The 20614-nt window shown below is 43.4% G+C and overlaps 1 protein-coding gene across 2 annotated transcripts in view; it reads right to left on the reverse strand.

Moving 5' to 3' along the window:
* The window catches only part of nedd4a (NEDD4 E3 ubiquitin protein ligase a), a 62641-nt gene that overhangs the window by 23765 nt on the left and 18262 nt on the right, over positions 1 to 20614 (reverse strand). The window contains exons 1-6 of one of the 2 annotated variants that reach the window (XM_063188539.1): positions 16113 to 19995; positions 8079 to 8129; positions 6927 to 6988; positions 6627 to 6729; positions 2301 to 2464; positions 1400 to 1775 (exon numbers count right to left, since the gene is read on the reverse strand). In XM_063188539.1, coding sequence (XP_063044609.1) covers positions 1400 to 1775; positions 2301 to 2464; positions 6627 to 6729; positions 6927 to 6988; positions 8079 to 8129; positions 16113 to 17747 — 2391 coding nt within the window. In that variant the 5' untranslated portion in view covers positions 17748 to 19995. Of the gene's footprint in view, positions 1 to 1399; positions 1776 to 2300; positions 2465 to 6626; positions 6730 to 6926; positions 6989 to 8078; positions 8130 to 16112; positions 19996 to 20614 lie in introns of those variants that run through there. The other variant, XM_063188540.1, reaches the window with a different exon arrangement.

The raw sequence follows: 20614 nt of genomic DNA on the forward strand, positions 1-20614 counted from the left end.
AACCACCAATTATTAATTCATGTATGGGCATTAGATGTCATTGCACCACCTGACGTCTGAGTGGGGGGAAAAAGTCTTTGACCCAAACACAAACACAACAAAGCCAATACAAAAACCTAACGTGAAGTTTCAAAAACTAGACCATATAGACACAGGCTTCCCAAAGAGCGTGTCCAATAGCCAACCAGACTCACCTAATCAGATGGCTCTACTATAATTCTATGATAATATACTATAATAATAGTGTCCTTGTTTCACTGGATGGATATTTTTAGGCACACCCATTTTATGATTTCTAGCTACACCTCTGCATTAGACATACAATCACAACCAATCCACTGATACTGGTGGAGTATTTTACATAACAAAACATCTGAGCAGACGATCTAGGAATCTGCCTGAGCAGGTTGATGGTGTATAAACAGGATTGCATGCATATGAAGAATTGCCAAACCAGACTAACCAGTGTGGTAAACAGTGTGTGAAATCAACCAATCACAGTAAAGAAACAGCATGCTGCTCCAATTCCCACACACATATTCATACTTTTTTTCAGTCAGACGAACAGAAAATTTGTCTTGATCAGTTGATGTTGTGCAATTCATCCCACAGATTTTGGACATTAAAATGTGTAGAATAGAACAGGACAGTTAAAGGGCAGTTAAATGGACAACCTTATCGCTGCCTACGGCTTTCAGCCTTTATCATGGTAGTATTTATACTTCAACAGCACTCTCCCACTTCATCATCACTCTGGGGCCTCTTACAGAGTAAATTGAGGACCTTGAACCAGGTCCCTAGGCAGGAATTACACAACAGATGGGCCCAGAATTTGTAAAAAAAAAAAAAAAAAAAAAATGTGGACTTAACTCACAAAAACACTCAGACTGCCATTGTATTAAAGCTATTATCACAGTCAATTAAACAATGGTCAAATTTTGATTGGTTGGGGAAGGACAAGATTGAAAAGTACAACCACAGCTAATGTCCATAAATCAATTATCAGTTGGCAATTAGTGTACAGCAATTAGCTGTGGTTGCAGCACCCTGATGGCTACAATTCAAACGTCATTGACCAGGATAGTATATCAGTGGACTTATGGTGAGTGATGCGTGTCTGTGTGGGTGTCTGTGTCAGTGCGAATGTAAGTACAATAGGGGACTCAGGTGAGTGATGTGCATCCGGGTATCTGTGTAGAGTGTGTATGTGTATATCAGGGGACTCACGGTGAGTGATGCGTGTCTGTGGCTGTCTGTGTCTGTGTAAAGTGTGCATATCACTGTGTTATATGTACGGTATATCAGTGTTTATGCACGTATCAGTGTGTATGGGTACTATATCAGTGTGTACATCAGTGTGTGTGTGTATACAATATCAGTGTGATATCAGGGGACTCACGGTGAGTGAGGTGCGTCTGTGGTCGGTGGGCGTGGTGGCAGAGCTGGTCCGGAGTCGGCTCAGCTCCTCGCTGAAGGACTGGACCTCTATGGGCGAGAGGGGCGATGGAGAGGAGCGTCCACTGTGACTGTGTCCTCCTCCTAATGCTCCTAGTGCTCCTCCTCCTCCTCCAGGGCCCGGGCTGGGGCTGGGGCTGTGGCTGGCGCTGAACATGGCGTTCTCGTCCTCGGTGATGATCTCCCAGCTCTCGGGCGACTCGTGGCGCTCTCCCGGCTGCGACGTCTCCTCGTGCTCGGAGATCTGCCGGCGCGTGATGAAGGCACGCTGGGCCTCCTGGTGACTGTGCTGACGCTGCTCCGCCTCCACTTGGCTGTCCCTGAAAACAAACAAACAAACAAACATCAGTCAACCATCACAGTACGTCACATTATTCCAAAATTGTTACATCATAGACTACAATTGCATTCAGAGAGGGCAGACCTCCGCCAATCTTAGAAATTCCATTAAAAATTCCATCGTGATCTGGATCACCACCAAAATGTAATCACTTGTTCCTTTTGTCATTTCCAACAAGTCTAAATTCCAAAATTTCATCCAAATGTGTTCATGACTTTTTGAGTTTTTGAGTAATAAGAACGCACAGAAATATGAAAATATATAACCTATTGACATGTATGTCAAGGATATAACCATAATATTACACAGGATGAAAATCTGTGAGAAACCTCAACCACAGCTGTTTACTTAAAATAATCTATAGGGTATAGACAGTAGAATTACAGGCACCCCCAAGACTGCTGTGCCTCATAGTCAGAGCAAAATACACCACCATATGGCCTACAATAGTATTGTACTTCATTGAAGTATTTCAGGAAAATAAGAAGAAGGAATGAGTACATACTGTAAGGTGGGCCTCTGCCACTGTGTGGTCCTGCTCTCGTGGTTGACATAGTAGGTCCTGCCCAGGTTGTCCTGCCTCTCCTCCCAGCCAGGGGGCAGTGCTGGCAGCTGGTGGTGGTCCCTTGGCCCATACCCATCATGGCTCTCAAGGAACTCCCAGCCAGGCTGCCAAGGAGAAGGAGACACAGGGGCGGGCGGTGTTCAGTGGCAGTGCATTTATATGCATATACATTTCATTTTCTCTTTTTTAATATTTACTCTTTCGATTGTATGCTAGAACTTATTTCAGCTGCTGTGTTCTTATGCCTTTAAGAAGCACACTGGAACTGCATCTGTGCACGAAATTCACTATACAAAATAAACTTGCCTTGCTTTTCCTTACCTTTTGTCAAGATTATTTTTTTAACATTTGATATACAGTAGACACAACTGTGATCATCAGTCTATTCTTAAAATCTATCAACACACCGTTTTTTCACATTTTTCACAAGGGACTGTCCTGTATTTAGTGCATATTGAAGGAACAAACTAACATTCAGCATCACAATAACAAAACATAAAACAGCTAAAGAACAGTTTTCAGGCCAAACAGAACGGTGTTGGTGCACGTTGCCACAACCTTTACAGTTGTAATTAAAGTGCTTAACAGTGAACAACGCGTGTTCATAATGGTTGGGTACTTCATGGCATGTGACCAGACGCATGTTACCTGGGTGAACCTGCTGACGTCTATATTTTCATCACGGTTCATTGGGGAAAATAGAGCATTTTCCAGTTCGTATCACACACTTAGATTAGGTGCATAAGGGGCGCTGGCACGATTCTCTGTCACCCAAAATATGGCAATTGAATCTCAGTTAAGTTTGGCTCGGCAACATCAATCAGAATATATAAATAGGTGCTTATTACAATTTGTGTTCAGTTTGATATGAGTTAAACAGCAGAGCTGGTAGTTTCAGTTCTCCATACACATCTGTTATAGAACAGCATAGGACAGGCTGATGTCAAATTGAAGGCTACACTTAGACACTGATGAGCAAAATGTAAAAAAGTGTGGTAACAGCTGCAGTGGGCATTTCACAACTCTGCTGCAGTGGAGAGCAGAGCTGTTCAAGCCACTTGAAGCGACTGGACTGGAGTCATTGAGTAATCATAATGAGGTGATTATGTAATAACTGTGAAGGGCACACTAGCAGGCAGAGCTCTCTTACCCCACCTGGCAAACCTTGGCAATGAAGCTAAACAAACACAGCTAGGTGAGGTCAAGCATCCTTACTGGCCACAAGTGCCACCCACCCACCTAAGCCAATAACAATGGCTACACTAACACCTTCAAAAGACCAACGCACTGTAGGTGTGCCGTGCGTGTGTGACACAAGTGCAGTTAATCAGGAGGGAAAACCGATATTGTGGCCTGCGCCGGGACTTGCTAAGGAGTTCCCTGAACACACACACACACACACGCACGCACGCGCACACACACACACAGAGCGTCAGGTCTTGCTAAGGAGGTCCCTGAAGGGTGCGAGGGGTGCAGATGCAGAGGGGGATAAATATAGTGTGGTCTGCTGGGACACGCCGTTCCTGCCCAGTAATTACATTAAACATGCTGAAGAATGATGACTAGCTGCTTTCACCAATGAGCACCTCCTCCCTCCCTCCCTCCCTCCCTCCCTGAGATAGGAGAGGATTGCTCACTCGTTCACTCCTGACCTGACCTGTCGCTTTCAAGTAAATTCTGGTTGGACAGGTCCTGTGTCTTGTCGTCCCGTCGATATGGCCTGCCTATCAAGTTTGCGGTACAAATCTCTTCTCGATCAGTGTTATGGTTTCATAACAGACTAGTGTTAACTCATCTGGATAGAGGAGCGCATTTCAAAAACACCATCCGTCTCCTTGGTTCCAGTCAGGCCGACAGTTCAGGACTGATATTTGTCTTTCCACTGCTGAGAAGCTGGACAGTGGCCAGGTCAACATGCACAGACAAAGGCAGTCCCAATTCAGGGTTGGCAATGATCAAGTCGTAGCGCATTCCTAGGCCCTCTGTTATGTCATAGCATTGTAGTACAATGGTAGTAAACTTTTCAATTACTATTACAGGGTGCCACTGGAGGTACGGCGTGCATTAAAGGGCTACAGCCCCTATCATGTTTTCCTTGTAACCTTGTAAGATATTTATTTCAGTAGCATACTGTATGTATCTACCTGTCATAAGTAATAATCAGCTGAATCAGAGCTGGTTGGCTCAAAAATGTGGCAGGCTTATTCTGATGGCAACCCGGAATTAGCACCTGTGTGCACAGGTACAGTATTGTGCTGGTTTAGGAGATTGGAATGTCTGGTCAGATGTGGTCAGAGTAATCTGGCATACAGGGCATTCTACTGGTGGGCTAACAGTCCTTAGGGGTTGACTCGATGCTGTTGTTTCTTTGTTAAAAAAACTGGCCCACCATTTAGATGGGGAGGGCAGTTGATCCATCTTTAATATAGACCATCAGGCCTCTAAAGTAACACTGACCAACCGTCCAAATCCTGGTGAAAATTCAGTTTGGCTTGTAAAAAAAGAAAACTTAGTAGCCACTTTGACCAATTAGTGAGTGTGCGTGTTTGGCTGGTAAGATCAACATCTACTAGCCATTTTCGCGGTGAACAAAGTTAATGCATAGCTCTGTATAAAATGTAGTATGATAATGTATATATTGCAAATAATGTTTAATCATTATATTATACTACTAACCCCAACTCCGATGAAGTTGGGACGTTTGGTAAACAGTGAATAAAATCAAAATGCTATCATTTTCAAAACACTCAATCTATTCATTAGATGGAGAATAGTGAAAAGACAACATATTAAGTGTTAAAACCGAGAAAAAATATTGTTTTGGGGGAGATATGTACTCATTTCTAATTTGAGAAATCCAACACGTCTCAAAAGAGTTGGGACGGGGACAATAAATGGCAGCAAATGTCGAGGAAGACTAAAAACAAAACAAAAGACAACACTTAACAGTTAAATACATTAACCGATGAGATGATTTTATATAAAAAACAGTGTTAATTCCTATCTTGGACATGATTTCACCAGCTTAAATGGTGGGTGTATTCCTTGTCATGTTTTGCAATGTTTTCCTTTCTGTAGTGCTTACAGTGTGACAGGTCTTGACCAAAAACCCACCATTTTATCACATGCTGGTCCTTATGATGGAGCCAAACTGTTAAAACATAGTAGAGAATGCAATTTGACCTTACTATGTGGCAGTAATCGAAGATCTCCCTTCAAAATATAATGCACGAGTGGCTTTTCATGCTGTTTAAAACCCATTTATACCATTCAGCACTGTATTTAACTCTACAGATGAGTGAGAACATCTTAACCAATGCACTACTGCATCCGCATGCCATCATGGAGGCTGACTTTTGAAGCTAGCACTAACACAAGTTGGATGGTCCATTTTCACTGTAGCACAGGATGTGCAATGCTCTATTATTGTCAAAAAGAATGGACTTCTACAACTTCTGCTGACTTCTGTAAGCAAAGGACAGTTTCCCATGTCTTCTGGGTCTATTTCAAGTGAGCTCAGGTGCTTAGGAGAATGTTAAACCCCTGTGTCATTTTCATGCATTAAGCATTCTTAATATGGTCAATTTTCAATAGCTCTAGCACTCCAGGAATTAGAGTGAGACTACAGCCAATATATATTTCATGATGTCATGAACCTATACAATGATTTTATTAACAAAAATATGTCTTATATAGACTCAATCGTGGTAAATCAAAGGGAATTCAAAAATGTATGTAATAACTATGGTAATTATTCCCTTTGCATCTTTAATTCTGAGTGACTCAGCCTCTCTGTGATGATCTTATACCTGGACACCTATATTGTCCGTCAGTACAATTCATTTTGAAATGTTCTTCTTTGTTGTTTTATCTTATTTGGATGTTTACTAAATTTCACTGATCCCCGTCCCAACTCTTTTGAGACGTGTTGGATTTATCAAATTAGAAATGAGTGCATATGTCCCCCAAAACAATATTTTTTCTCGGTTTTAACACTTAATATGTTGTCTTTTCACTATTCTCCATCTAATGAATAGATTGAATGTTTTGAAAATGATAGCATTTTGATTTTATTCACTGTTTACCAAACGTCCCAACTTCATCGGAGTTGGGGTTTGTATATATTGTATATACAATTATGATATTGTACAAAAGTAGGGTGCTGGGTGAGGTGCTGGTCAATGTCAAAAATGCCTGCGCCCTTTTTGATCCCAGACCAGCCCTGAGTGGTCATGAGGGCATGACTCAAAAGGTGTGGACACTCACATCCATTTCCTCGTTTTGCTCACAGCTGTCGTCCTCGGAGCCGTTGTTCTTAGGCAGGTATGTCATCTTCAGACGTAGGTGGCCCTTCACTCGGGATTTGTGGCTGCACAGAAAAAAACGTCAGGCACATATTATGGTGAAGGCAGGTGGATGGCGTTCCATCACACCACTCAACTCCGCGCACCTTTGCCCTCTTGTCTTTTTCTGAAATATATATTCATAGCCATAGCCCATAATATACACTTCATCTGGCACTAATACACAAAAGTGTCAAATATTGTCACAGTGAAACATACAAACCTTCTGGGATGAAGTAGAAAATCCTTAAATGTGTATGGTCTCTCTGTGTTGGGGTTTTCTGTCTGAAATAAGAAAAAAAGACACCTTAAAAAAAACAGTGTTTCCCACAGCACATTTTGCCTTGCTGGAGACATAACGATCATGATCGCTATGTTGTGTAATTTCATGTGAAATGTGAACTTCAACAGTTGAACAATAATGAACTTCAACAGTTTTCACAAATCAACTTCAGAAATTACCTTCACAAATGAAACATCTTTATCTTTTCTGGGAGCTTTGGAAGGTGGGAGGTATTTATCAAGTCTGTTTGAGGTATTAGTCAATAGTCAATTTGTCGCCAACGCTTAGCTACTATAAAGAGGTGGGGAAAACCCTGAAATGGATGCACTCCTGAGCCGTTTCTTAGAGTGAAGTGTGATGCCCTTGCCAGCATGAGTAACACCCAGTAACACCCTTTACTAAGAAGCTGGTTCAGGAGTAAAGCAGATTAAGCAGTTAAGAGGTAAATCATCTAATAGAGGAGCCCTGAGTCCTCCTTTTCTTGCGAGTGTATGACTTCAAGGCTATTCAGAGTGCAGCACGCTTCACTTTGAGAAACAGTGTGCATCCTGTTTGAGCAGTGTGCAACTGCGCATGGTGATGGGCAGAATTGGGCAGTAAGCTGTGGGAGAGCATGTCATGTTTATTATGACAGCACACACCATACCAATGCAGGACTCTCTTTCCACAACTGAGTACAATGAAGTGGAACCAACCGTGTCAAAATACCATTCCAAAGCCTTCACCATATAGGCTAACAAGTTTTTAACAATTGGCCTACAAGGTGCAAAGATTAGCGATTCCCACAGAACATTTGTTAGTCAAAGTGGGTGGGGGGTTAGTTGGTATTAGGGACATATGACTGTCACATCATTGGAAAGGCTATGGCAAAAATAGCTCATACACATTTTGTAAAACAACTTAAGACATTTTATAACATAATTACATATAATTACATAATCTTAACATATCAAATATATAAAATCTTGTCAAGGTGGGAAGCAGTGTTTGTTGTGAAGGTGGCTGATTTGAGTGTACAGTTCTGGGGGAAACCCTGCAAAGAGGCCAGTGTCACATGAAAGAGGAGGACAAAACAGGTATAATGAGACTCACTGGTATTTGGTGCAAAGGCACATCCACTTGACCCAGAAAGTCATCTCGAGTCTGAAACACAGAGAGAGAGAGAGAGAGAGAGAGAGAGAGAGAGAGAGAGAGAGAGAGAGAGAGAGAGAGAGAGAGAGAGAGAGAGAGAGAGAGAAAGAGAGAAAGAAAGAGAGAGAGGGAGAAATAGAGAGAGGGAGAAAGAGAGAGAGAAAAGAGAGACCACATCAGGCCCATGTTGACACACTTTCACTGGCAAGAGAGATGTTGTACACAAGCTGGCTGAATGCAGAGCAGTGCAATGAAAAGTGAGAGTGAGAAAGAGAGATAGAGTGTAGGGTGGGGGTGTGCAGAGAGAGAGAGAGAGAGAGAGAGAGAGAGAGAGAGAGAGAGAGAGAGAGAGAGAGAGAGAGAGAGATATAAAGAGAGAGAGAGAGAGAGAGAGAGAGAGAGAGAGAGAGAGAGAGAGAGAGAGAGAGTGAGTGAGTGAGTGAGTGAGTGAGTGAGTGAGTGAGTGAGTGAGTGAGTGAGTGAGTGAGTGAGTGAGTGAGAGAGAGAGTGAGTGAGTGAGTGAGTGAGTGAGAGAGAGAGAGAGAGAGAGAGAGAGAGAGAGAGAGAATCTGTGTGCATTGCTTGCGGATCCAGTCGCACAGTTAACTCATTTTTGCTCACAAAACCCACACACGCATGAGATGTGGAGACAATCAATAGTGGCTAGTGCTTACAGTACTATGGATACGAGGGAGATGATATTACATGAACCATAAGCACAATACACACGGCCCGTATGTCCCTTGCTACAGAGAGCCATGATCAGATTTCACACACTCACATTTCCACTATGTGTATGAATGCAGGACTGCACTACAAACATGTGCTTTCTTCACATGTATTTGACATCGCATACTTCCCCATACAACAAGCATGTCAAGCTGCTCTATCTGAGGTCCATCCTCAAAACAACTTTAAATCAGTTTGACTAGTTCAAATGGCCCACGCCTACTTTCAGCTATACTTGAACACTTTGATTGCTGCTTTGTGCCCTTGTCATTTTCATTGTTAGGGAGTTACACAGGGAATTGCACATAATGACAATAAAAGGCCTTGAGAGATTAATTCAGAAAACATTGAGATTTATTCACAACACAAACAAGATGTGCCTTTATGTTGTGGACAAATCCCCTGCTTTGTGCCAACTGGAAAATATACATACAAAAGAACAATCACTGCTTTAACGTGATTAATATTTCACTGGTTAAATGCATTTTACACTGTATATAAGCAAACACATATACTGTGAGGAAGAAGAGGCCATTCAGGCCAAATTCGTCTTTAAAACATATTTGGTAAAAATAAAAACGCAGATACAGGACAAATGTACTACCGACAGAGGTTTGTGTGTGCGTGTGTGTGTGTGTGTGTGTGCACTGCTCCTCCAGCAGCTGCACATGCACTACTCCACAGACTACCCCAAACTCTACCTTAGAGGGAAGGTACACTATGTTGATGTCACAAAGTTTATTGTTTATGCACACGCCATGGTAAGAAGTTCTAAAAAATATAAATGGACACAAAAAAATCATCAATACACATCCATAAAAATACCTGCACGTTCATAAAAATACCCACATATGTACGTACGTGGCCTGACAATGACTAAGCCCTCTTGCCATTGGTGTACTGCAAACACACAAACAGCTACCTCCATTTACAGTAGCAACACTGTGCCACTTCCTGACCCAACCCCAAACTGAGGTAGGACTAGGGGCTGAGGTAGGACTAGGGGCAGCGGCAGAGGCGGGGGACGCTTTTGCTCATACACTGTAAAACATTGCAGCTAGTTAAACGCAAAAAAGTAAGTCGCCTTGCTGCCTTAAGTTTGTAAGTAAACTCAACTTGAGTTAAGCTTGAGTTGAGTTAACTGAAAAACATATGGGCAGCAGGGCAACTTACTTTTTTACGTTTAACTGTCATGGAATGTTTTAGAGAAGCACCATTTGAAAGCTCTCGAAGGAATACTGCGATAGTCGTTGAAAAAGACTATACCAACATAGAAGTACACGACTACGACATTACACAGAGCATTTAGTACATTACATTGCAATGAAAGTGAAAGCCAAGGAAGCCCACCTGGGAAACGTCCTATGTTATTGTGACATAACATAAAGGGCTGAATGCACACACCGAAAACAGCGCCTCAATGGATGGTACCATACTCAGAGTACCTCTGTCATGGAGGAGAATGGGGGAGAGCACTCAAAGCCCTGATAGGGCAGGATTCAAACCAGCAGCCTTTGGGCTACAAGCCCTACACCCTAACTACTTACCCATGACTGCCCATGCATTGCTTATGCCCATGTAACACTAGTCATTGCCAGTCTGGTAACAGGAAATTCATGGCATAGGCCATGTGTTACCTGATAAAAAATTACAGAACTATGAAAAAACTAAAATTACAGAACTATAAGAAAAGGTTGTGTGGTCTACAGTAAGTCTGCATTGCATGTCGTACAGTATGCAGACCACCTGCTGTAATTAATAGCAATAATAAAGCATATTTACTTTATATAGCACAATTCATACAAGACATGCAGCTCAATGTGCTGTAGTCATTTGACAAACTCAATAAAATTGATTAGGATTTTTTTTTTCAAAATTTAAGGTCAAGGTATGCTCAGAATAGGATCATTGATTGTTTTATTTTCAAAGTTTCAAGGCTGATTGTAGAGAGGACTTCTTAACTTGGACATCTGTCATAACGCCATGCTGTGCTGTAATGTAAAAATATTGGCGCTGCTTTAAAGGGACACTGTGCAGGAAATGGTCAAAAAAGGTACTGCAACTATGCTTCGCATTGAAACTGTGTCGCCTATTGCCACATTTGACCTTTTCATGATAGTTTACTAAGTAATAAAGTAATATTTTCTAGTATGGCCCAAGTACAGTCATTTTTGCAACTAAAAATGGCTATTTCTGGAAATTCAAAATGGCGGACCATGGAGAAGATCCCACTTTTCATGTATGAAAAGTGCAATTTTTCCAGTCATAATGAATACTTAGAATTTCATGGTGGTGGTAAATATTCATGAAAAAGGTAACATTAGTGAATGGGAAGCATGAATTCAGGAAATAATCAACAAAAAATCTCACACAGTGTCCCTTTAATTTTGCGTTTCGATTGATCTTGCCTCAGTGGAAGCCTTTGAAGATCACATTTAGGGCCTTTCCCATTACTAATCTCTACCCCTACCCCTACGCCTTCCTCTTTCCCCTCGTGCTTTCAAACGAAGCCGCAAGGTGTAGGGCTTGAAACGCAACCCCTACGAATTGAGACACCCCTTCAACAATCACAGAATGACACTCACAGCTGTCACTAATTCCATGCATTAGGTTGAAGTTAATAGCGATTTTTTTCACACATTTTTTTGACACATTGGGGCAAAGTTAAACCTAGTACAATGGAATAATTAATACCACATTAAAACCGTCAATTGCGGCTAAAATACTTAAACTTGTGTGCTGGTGGATACTGTGGTTTGCCGCCATTTTTTTTAAAAAAGTCATTCGCAATGCATTCAGGGAAATCTGTTTTAGCCCTCAGTCTGGAGTGTGGTGTCGGAAAATCTCAGTTTTGAGGGGTGGAAAGCCCTTCGCCGTACCCCTACCCCTGTCTTAACGTGAATCGAGATGCCACTACCCCTACACATGGACGCGCAAAACGGAGGGGAAGGGGAAAGGCGTAGAGCTAAGGGGTGTAATGTGATTTAGCCTTAGTATAGTAGGTGGCTTGATAAAGCCGCTTCTTGTGATACACCTGTTTTCATACAAGGGTATGTAGGTAGTGAAATGGTGATGGAAACATCCACTTCCTCGAGGGGAAGGCTGCCGGAATTTGAAACTGTCTGCCTTTTCTCATGAACCATGATCTATGCAATTAGTCAGCCAATCAGCCAATTAGGCAGTCTACTCGGTCCTTACACGCTGGTCCATGCCAGTCACGTCCACAATGAAAGTCTCTGGCTAAAACCTTCCTTGTCAGTCAGATAGTCGATAGTTGTGTCTGCACATTTGCCTGCACATGAATTTGCATCTTAACCTACTCTTTATTTCTAGTAAAATAATGCATGCAGTCTGTACGTACTGCATTTATTTAACGTGGGCAGCTGTGGCCTGATGTGGTCAGCCGCGGTTTAATGGTTAGGGAGGTGATCAGAGGGTTGCAGGTGAAACCCGAAAAGTGTCAGCGAAGTGTAAGAAACAGGAAGAGGAAGAGAAAGAAGAAAAAAAATGCAGATGTTGGAGCACTTCCCAGCTGGTAGCATTCATTTTGGCGGCAGCCTTTACTGTTTATCTACAAAAGTGCCTCCCTTCTCTCTCTCCTTCTCTCTGCAAAAGCGTCCAATTAACGACCATTAACCCCCAAGTTAGCAGAAACTTCATTCAGCTGAGTGAGTGAGTGTGCCCAAAATAGGCTCTGTCTGTCGGTCAGAGAATGTAGCCACTTCCTCCTGCTCCCATCCTGTACCAAGCTGGCTCCTTCCCTTCCCCACTCAGCAGCTGCAGGAGCTTATATGCCCTGCACAGATTCCAGCATGGCATGTCTGCATGTATGCATGTCTGCATGCATCGTCAACACCTTCCTAATTTAAGGCACCCTATGTAACGTTTTCCAGTTAATTGTGCAGCTTTAGGTTTGCTTATTTCTTCATGCTTTTGAGACTGTACCACACTTTTCCCATCAAGTAGAAGTCAACATGGTCCAAAAATTAGGTCTAGCACAGAGGGAGTCAAGACTACGTCTGAGGTTTCAGGCAATGCATGCATACCAAAATGCCAAATGCCAAATGCAAATGCCAAAACATGCATTAAGATAGCATATTTCAGTTTTATGTTAGAAGTTTCTGAAAACATTTAAAATTGTTTACAACATACCTAATGTCTGTGTGTGTGCGCCCGTGTGTGCGTATGTGTAGGTGGTTGTGACAGAGTGGTGAAGAATCCAAATTCTTTGGTTGGGGTGTTTCAAACGTGTTTTAGTTCATAAGGTCAGTCAGCACATTGGTAGCTGAACCCCAATAGGCACTACTGTAATGTGGACACTGGCTTCTGCAGGTGGCTAATGCCGTTTTCACGTTCACTTTTAGGTTCATAATGTTAACAGCGGGTTTCAAACAGACAACTTATAAATTATCTTATAAATTAACTTATAATTAAATTAACTTATAAATTAATAAAATTAGATCTTCAATGACTGATAGTAAACACTGAAACACTAATACCTTCTGAGCTGACTCTGAGCTGCCATGCTAAGTACGTAATACGCATACACAGTACTTCCCCTTTAGATATTATGTAAATATTTGTAATCAGAGTAACAGATCGGAAAAGTCATTCAGGACGGATGGATATCCAAAGTCCAAAGACCTGCTGTGAAATCTAACATACAGCCTAGTTAAACATAACACCCCGAGAGTACGTTTATGAGATCGGCTCACGGGCAAGGAGTCAGTTATACCAAAGGTAACAGCGCTGGCTGCTATGGGCTGCTAGGTACAGTAAGCCATTCTTGACAAGCCGTTAAGTGAAAAAGGGGAGGGTGTGTGTGTGGGGGGTGTTGGTAAGGGGGGAGGTGGGATGCTAAAGGGAATAGCTGCAGACACCTGATGCTTTGCAAACATGGCCAGGCGGGGGGACCCAACAGCTAAGGGGAACACACCACCACCGTTTTACTGCAAAAGGCACCACCACCACCGCACATGCACGCCCCACCCCCCCAAACATGCCTCCATACCCCCTCTGTCCCGCTCCCCTCTCCCTTCTCCTTTCTGGCTCCGCTCTACCCCAACTATGGCTGCCCGGGCCCAGCAGATGACTGGCATGGAGGACTGCTGCTCTTGTATCATGTTGTTGAACTTGAGTCCACAGCTCTGAGCTGCTGCGCTGTGACAGGCCAGACTATCTGGAGTCGCGAGGAATATTTTCGAGGTGCTTTATTTATAGCAAGAGGAGCCCCCCCTCTTGGCCCTCACCGCACCCCTGTCCCACCCCACAAGCTTGGGCCGATAAAATTAGTCCTCAGTAAATACTTAAAGCCATTACTCAAAGTGTTAACAGTACAATAACAAAATCTTAGCGTGTTGAAATAAGTGTGTGTATGAGAATCTTAGAAATGTGTCTTCCTAAACAGCCCATCATCTCTACCCATGCCATCACCTCTACCCGTTGTCTGTCTACTTTCCTCCTTGCCAACCGTTTCCCCGAACTTTTGCATTGGCCGCTGCATTACTGTAATGCAACTGAATACCTCTGAATGTTTGTCCACATTGGGCTTGTTAATTACATGACTTGGCTGCTACAAGCATCTCAGTTACCAAATTTAGCTCTTGCTTGCTTGCAGAGTTGAGATGAGGAGTCTCAGGGTAAACAGAGCAACATGGACAGAACGCATGCTGGAATGGAGGAGTAGAGCTGTGGTTCTTAACCTTATTTTCTTAAAGCCCCCTTACCTGTGCCTGAGACAAGCCGTGCTCCCCCAACCCAAACTTCTATATGTATAAGCACACAAAAAATGATGCAAGTGATTATTTAATGATGCAAGTGATTAATCTTGCTAGAGACATTAATCAATACCTTAATGACTTTGCATGGGGACCAAAACATGTTTTAATTTGGTTTTGGCCCAGTAATGATGTTTGCAGGCAGAATTTTAGTCACAACCAACACAGACAAAATTCCGCGGACCCCTACAATATCTAGCCCCAAGTTGTTACTATAGTCTTTCACCCCTCGTGCTGAATAAGGAAAAAACAGGCTTTTCTTTTTTTGCTCTACATGTCTGGAATGAGTTGCTGAATACATCGAGTATGGACTCTGCCTTAATTTGAGACTTTTAGGAGAGCGATTAATACTGTGTACACAGCGGAATGCCATTGCTTTTAGAGTTACGCCACAAAACCTTAAGCTGCCACTGTGTACTGCACTGTGTTCATGTACGTTTATTTTCCTTATTACGTGTTCATGTGTTTGCTTCTGGAACTTTTTGTTGTCTGCAATTTTGACCTGGACTGCCTGGCAGAAGAGACACTTAGTCTCAAAGGGCTAAATAAAGGATAAATGAAAAAATGAAAAATAAGGAATAGTAGTGACCCTTACTACACAGGGTTTTCCAGTGAGGGAAAAACAAAGATGGTGTTATCACAACAAGGCAAAAATTTCAACACAGGGAAGCAAGTGCCACTTGCCAATATTTAGGCTAAACATTTTGTCTTGAAACTCTAGCGGTACCAATACAATCCTTAAAGGGACACTGTGCAGGAAATGGTCAAAAAAGGCACTGCATCTATGCTGCTCATTGAAACTGGGCTGCCTGTTGCCAAATTTGATCTTTACATGAAGGTTTACTGAGCAATAAACAAATATATTCTAGTATGGTCCAGGTAGAGTCATTTTTGCAGCTAAAAATGGCTATTTTTGGAAATTCAAAATGGCGGACCATGGAAAAGATCCCTCTTTTCATGTATGAAAAGTCCAATTTTTCCAGTCATAATGAATACTTAGATGGTGGTGGTAAGTATTCATGAAAAAGGTAACATTAGTGAATGGGCAGCATGAATTCTGGAAATAAACAACTAAAAATCTCACACAGTGTCCCTTTAACAAATAAAATTTGTACCAAGCTAAAACATCAGTTATTATATGAATGTGTGTGTGTTAATGCAAACCCTTTGAATCATCTTTGCATCGCAGCACTTTTTCAGAATGGAACTCAACTTCTACAAAAAAAATCAAGTAATATCCTCTATTTTAGCAGTGAGCCCATTTGTATTACTTTCCACAATAAAAATATACAGTACGAGGGGCATCTCATTATTTCAGCATAACACATGTTGATGGCTGATTACTCTACTCTCTGCCCTGAGAGAGGTCTGTTGACCTACAACTAAGAGATTCATCTAGAATCATTCTATCAAGGATCATTTTGTTAATGGTGAGTGTGGTGTAATTCATACGTAGCACAACACATGCTGGCAAAGGGAAATTGCTTACTAAGCTGTGTCCTCCGTCGTTGGTGTGGGGCTGATCCTTTTTTTCACTATTTGTGTTAGTATCCTTAAAAGATCCTGTCCTCTCCACCCTGGGTCTGCGGGATACGTGTATATGAACATGGGGAGAGCCTTTTGTCAGGCTTGAGTACGATGGTTTGGAAACGTGGCAAGATATCCCTGTGTTTGCGTAGGGTACTTCCAAAGAAATGCTCCGCTGAAAAGCATGGTGCCATCCCTTCTCTTCCACTGTATCTACACAAATATTACTTGTCTTTTCTGAGAGTTTGGACGTGGGCAACAAGCAAGCGGAGGTGCTGCGGAAAAGTTTCACGGCACCCATTCTGGGCTTTTCAACAGTCTCATCAGGCTCATCACAGGTGTTGCCAAAGGAGTCAACATTCAGCACAAGATTGCCGTGATTCTCCTTTACCAAAGGTGCCGTCCACTGGTTGGCAAAGTGCAAAAGAACGCTGGAGTGTCTCTCCGCTCGTTCCATGTGTGCACATGAGTCCTCTTCCACAGCACTGACAATAGCAGTCTCGCTGCAGTTGTCAGTTGTTTCTGTGTTGTACGGCCTGTCGGGTTCGGGGATGCTGACATGAACAGCAGGCTCGCTGCAGTTGTCAGTAGTCACTGTCTGTTCTGGCCTGTGTGGTTCGGAGAGGCTAAAATGCACAGCAGTCTCGCTGCTGTTGTCAGTTGCTGTTGTCTGGTCTGGCCTGTCTGGTTCCGGGATGCTGAAATGTACAGTAGCAGTCTCGCTGTGCGGCTCGGGGAGGCAGAAGTGCACCATGGGCCTGGCATCCCGCAGCTCAGCTGACGCGCAGCTGTTCTTGGACAGCCGCAGCCCGCTGAGTGCCGTGGCGACAGATCCCTTGGAGTTCGCCTGCGGGTCATCCGGAGCCGCATCGCCGGGAGACAACTGCAGCTGGTGGGAGGTCTGGAACGAGCCGCGAGCCGGGGGAGGGGGCGGCACCACGGGCAGAGCGACCGGGCTGACGGGCGAGGCTGGCGGCGTGTTGCAGGGGCTGTTGGGGAAGATCACCAGCGAGGAGCAACGCCTCAGTGGTGCCCGAGATTTACGGCGGAGCACGGCAGACTCGCCGGCGAGTGCCCCCGTCACCGCTGCCCTCCGCTCCAGCAGCTCAGGCTCGAATATGCTGCTGCTGCTGCAATACCCCGCATCGCTGGCCGTGCTGCTGCTGCACGACCCGCCATCGGAGTTTACGCCAACAACACCCTCGCCCAGCTCAATCTTCTCTCCATCCTCTCCTGATACACCCCCCTCCAGCTCACCAGTCAGCCGCGAGGAGGGCTGCAGCGAGATCTGCAAAGTGGTCTTCTTGTGGCTGGGCACGGAGCCGGCATTTACCTTCGGTATAAACACGGACGAGTAGCGCTGTAAATTCCCGTACTCGGGTGACAGCGGGGGCAGAGCCAGGGCCAGCTGCCCCGGCCTCACCTTCATGTGGACGGAGCTGTGCTGTGCCAGGCTCTCGGTGGGGCCGCGGGGAGACGTTCCCAGCCCACCCTCTCCCTCCGGCTCCTGCTCCTCCCCGCGGCCGCAGCAGCTCTCAGACAGAGGATCAGTGTTGCTCCTCCTCGTCGCGAAGTGCAAGCGGAGCCGGCGTGCCATGCGGTAGCGGCGTCTCTCTCTGACCGCGTAACTCTTCACTCTCTCTTGACTCCCAACGTTAATCCCACAGATCCAGTGGGAAGCAAGACAACATTGTTATGAATCCTTTTTGCTTGGGTTGAGTTGGAAAAAAAACAGGGGGAGCCGTAGAAGAAGCAGAAGCAAACACAACTGCTATGTGTCCCGCTCAGTGATTAGAATCATTAGCAGGAACACATAGTCAAAATAGCTCCGGTGACAACCTACATTCCTGTCATGGCTGCTGGGTGGCTGATGGCCAGGAGAGGTCAGATGTACTCTGAAGGAAAAGCACCGACTCCCAAGAAGAGAAAAGAAGAGAAGAGCAGAGCAGAGTTGAGCAAGGCAGAGCAGACAAGAGTGGAGTGGAGCAGAGGGGAGTAGAAGGGAGCACAGCCCCCCCGTGGTCTGCCTCTTTAAGGAGCAGGGGGTATATTCAGCCTCAGCCTCAGCCACAGAGCATGGCACTGAGGCAGCCGGCTGAAGACTGAAACATTTGAAGGCAAATTTACAGTCGCTTGCCTAAGCCACTGGGAAGTCTGCTCCACCGCCAAGCCATACGAAACCAATGTCAGATATTTCAGTTCAGATTTCAGTCCAGATTTGAGAAGTCTGAGGAAGAAACTCTGAGAAGTTCTTCTGTTATGTCTGTCCTGAGTGAGTGTGAGCTTGCTGTGGATCCTGTGGCCACTTGAAGACTCTGTTGCCACTTCAAGCAGGAACTGCGCTTCTACAGTTTCTCCTGACCAGCAACCCCCAGCTAATATTTTTACCCACTGAGGTAGAATTACAGGAAATCAAACAGAGGGAGTTTTGACATTGTTGTGTATTGAACTCAACTGCCTACAACACCCCAATAGGAAATGTAGTAGAATACTTTTTCTGTTGATTACTGTGCGCATCAACATTCAAATAGAATCTTATATTAACATATAATGAAATAATGAGAATAATTGTAAAATATTGGCTATAGAATGACCCAAAGCGACAAGCTAAACTAGTTTTAGTTAATGAGCATGTAGTGTATGTTTTAAGTTCAATTCAACAAGTGATTTCCCAGCTTTCAGGTGTCCCATGTCCAAAGTATAGTGCCACGTCATCCGATCCCTAATGTTGCACCAAGCTCTGGTTGTGATGCCAGCTTCTCTGTCATTGACATTCCATGCCATCAATCAAAACAACTGCATTCAGCCAGGCTATTCTAAGGCAACAAGGTGGCAAGGCAGGCAGACTTAACGAACTGTTGAAAACGGCCAATATATTCATAGATGGATCTATGAATGAATGGCAACAAACTTGAATGATCTGATATTCAGCAATGTACACTTGTGATTGTTTTTCCTACAGATAAAAAGTATTAATATCTTAAGGAATTAAATTATATGCCTCAATGAAAACAGATTTCCATTTACAAGACTTGTCTTCTGTATTCAAAATAATTGCAAGGGTGCTGCAGCATTTGAGATATTGACCATGAGCAAGAACAATGTATTTCAGTTTCTCAATGCATATTCATGTCTTTTTAATTGGACTGTTGATCAGGGTTTATCAAGGTTGTAATGAGATTTCTTGATGTGACTGCAATGCAATTCTGCTACGATAGCCATTAGGGCTGTAACGATATTGTATCGAACTGAGAAATCGTGATACGCTGAGTCACAATACTGCATCGTGATGCAAGAAGGCAATATCGTGACACACCCTTTCACATTTCTGTTACCCTTCAGTCCAGAAAACAACCACATGATAATGGTGTGACAGTGCTTCCAAGCTTCAACATCATTTTTTATCATTATTAGTAGCCTACCCTTGTACCCTATTCTACCTATAAACGATCATCCAAAAAGATATATTTTTAAAAAAAATCGTGGGTTGTATCGAACCATAGGTCAAAATTCATGAGACAAACCGAATAGTGAGTTAAGGGTATCATTACAGCCTAAATGGCCATATATATGAAGAACACCATCACGAGTGAGTGACTGACTGACTGACACTTGGAGCTTAATGGTCTGAAACTTGAAACTGAGAAAAGCTAGAATGTCTCTCGGTCGAAGCAGACAGATGTTTCTCCACGCTGAGCATGGTTTCTTTTCAGAAGAGCCTCTGTGTTATCACAAATATGACTTACCACAAGAAAACAGGACTAAAGTAGGCCCACGGGCATCTTTAGTTAATCATAGATTCAGATTCTAAGCTTTACAATGATATCTGGTGATATCTGATTAATTTGTGGCCTTTTGAATGTGTTTGAATGTGAATGTAGGAAACTGAGAATTCAGCTCTGAAACTTCCTCTTGCTCTGCTTGCAGATGCTGCAAAAAAATGAAAATCACAAAAAATGGGGGAATAAAAGTATTTGCTGTTTTCTCAGTGTCGCCCGGGTCTACTTGTGGTGTGTATTCCTGTGGCTCGTCACTAACGCAGCTGCTCACTTCTCTCTTACTCTCCTCGCCTCAAACACATGTGGGGTAGGCACGTTTCAAATGCTCCAACGCAAAAAGAAAACAAAAATGTTAGCTGACCTCTTCTGCGTCATATAAACAGCCCTGTCCCCAAGAGTCACAGTATGCTAGCTAATGAAATATTAAAGTAAGCTAAATAGAACATCCCCAAAATATACTCAAACTTAGACCAAATGACACATTTGCTAATTGCTGTACATTTCACAAGCACCGAGTTTAAACATTAAGTTAATTCAGAGATGTTTAGACTCAGTCATGCTTTTATATCTCATAACTTCCTGGCATTTTACTTGTGCAAAGAAACAATACTCATGATGGTAAGTATTAAAAGAAAAGAGAGAGAGAGAGAGAGAGAGAGAGAGAGAGAGAGAGAGAGAGAGAGAG

This window comes from Engraulis encrasicolus, chromosome 22 (assembly GCF_034702125.1).
Source record: "Engraulis encrasicolus isolate BLACKSEA-1 chromosome 22, IST_EnEncr_1.0, whole genome shotgun sequence".
Lineage (NCBI taxonomy): Eukaryota > Metazoa > Chordata > Actinopteri > Clupeiformes > Engraulidae > Engraulis > Engraulis encrasicolus.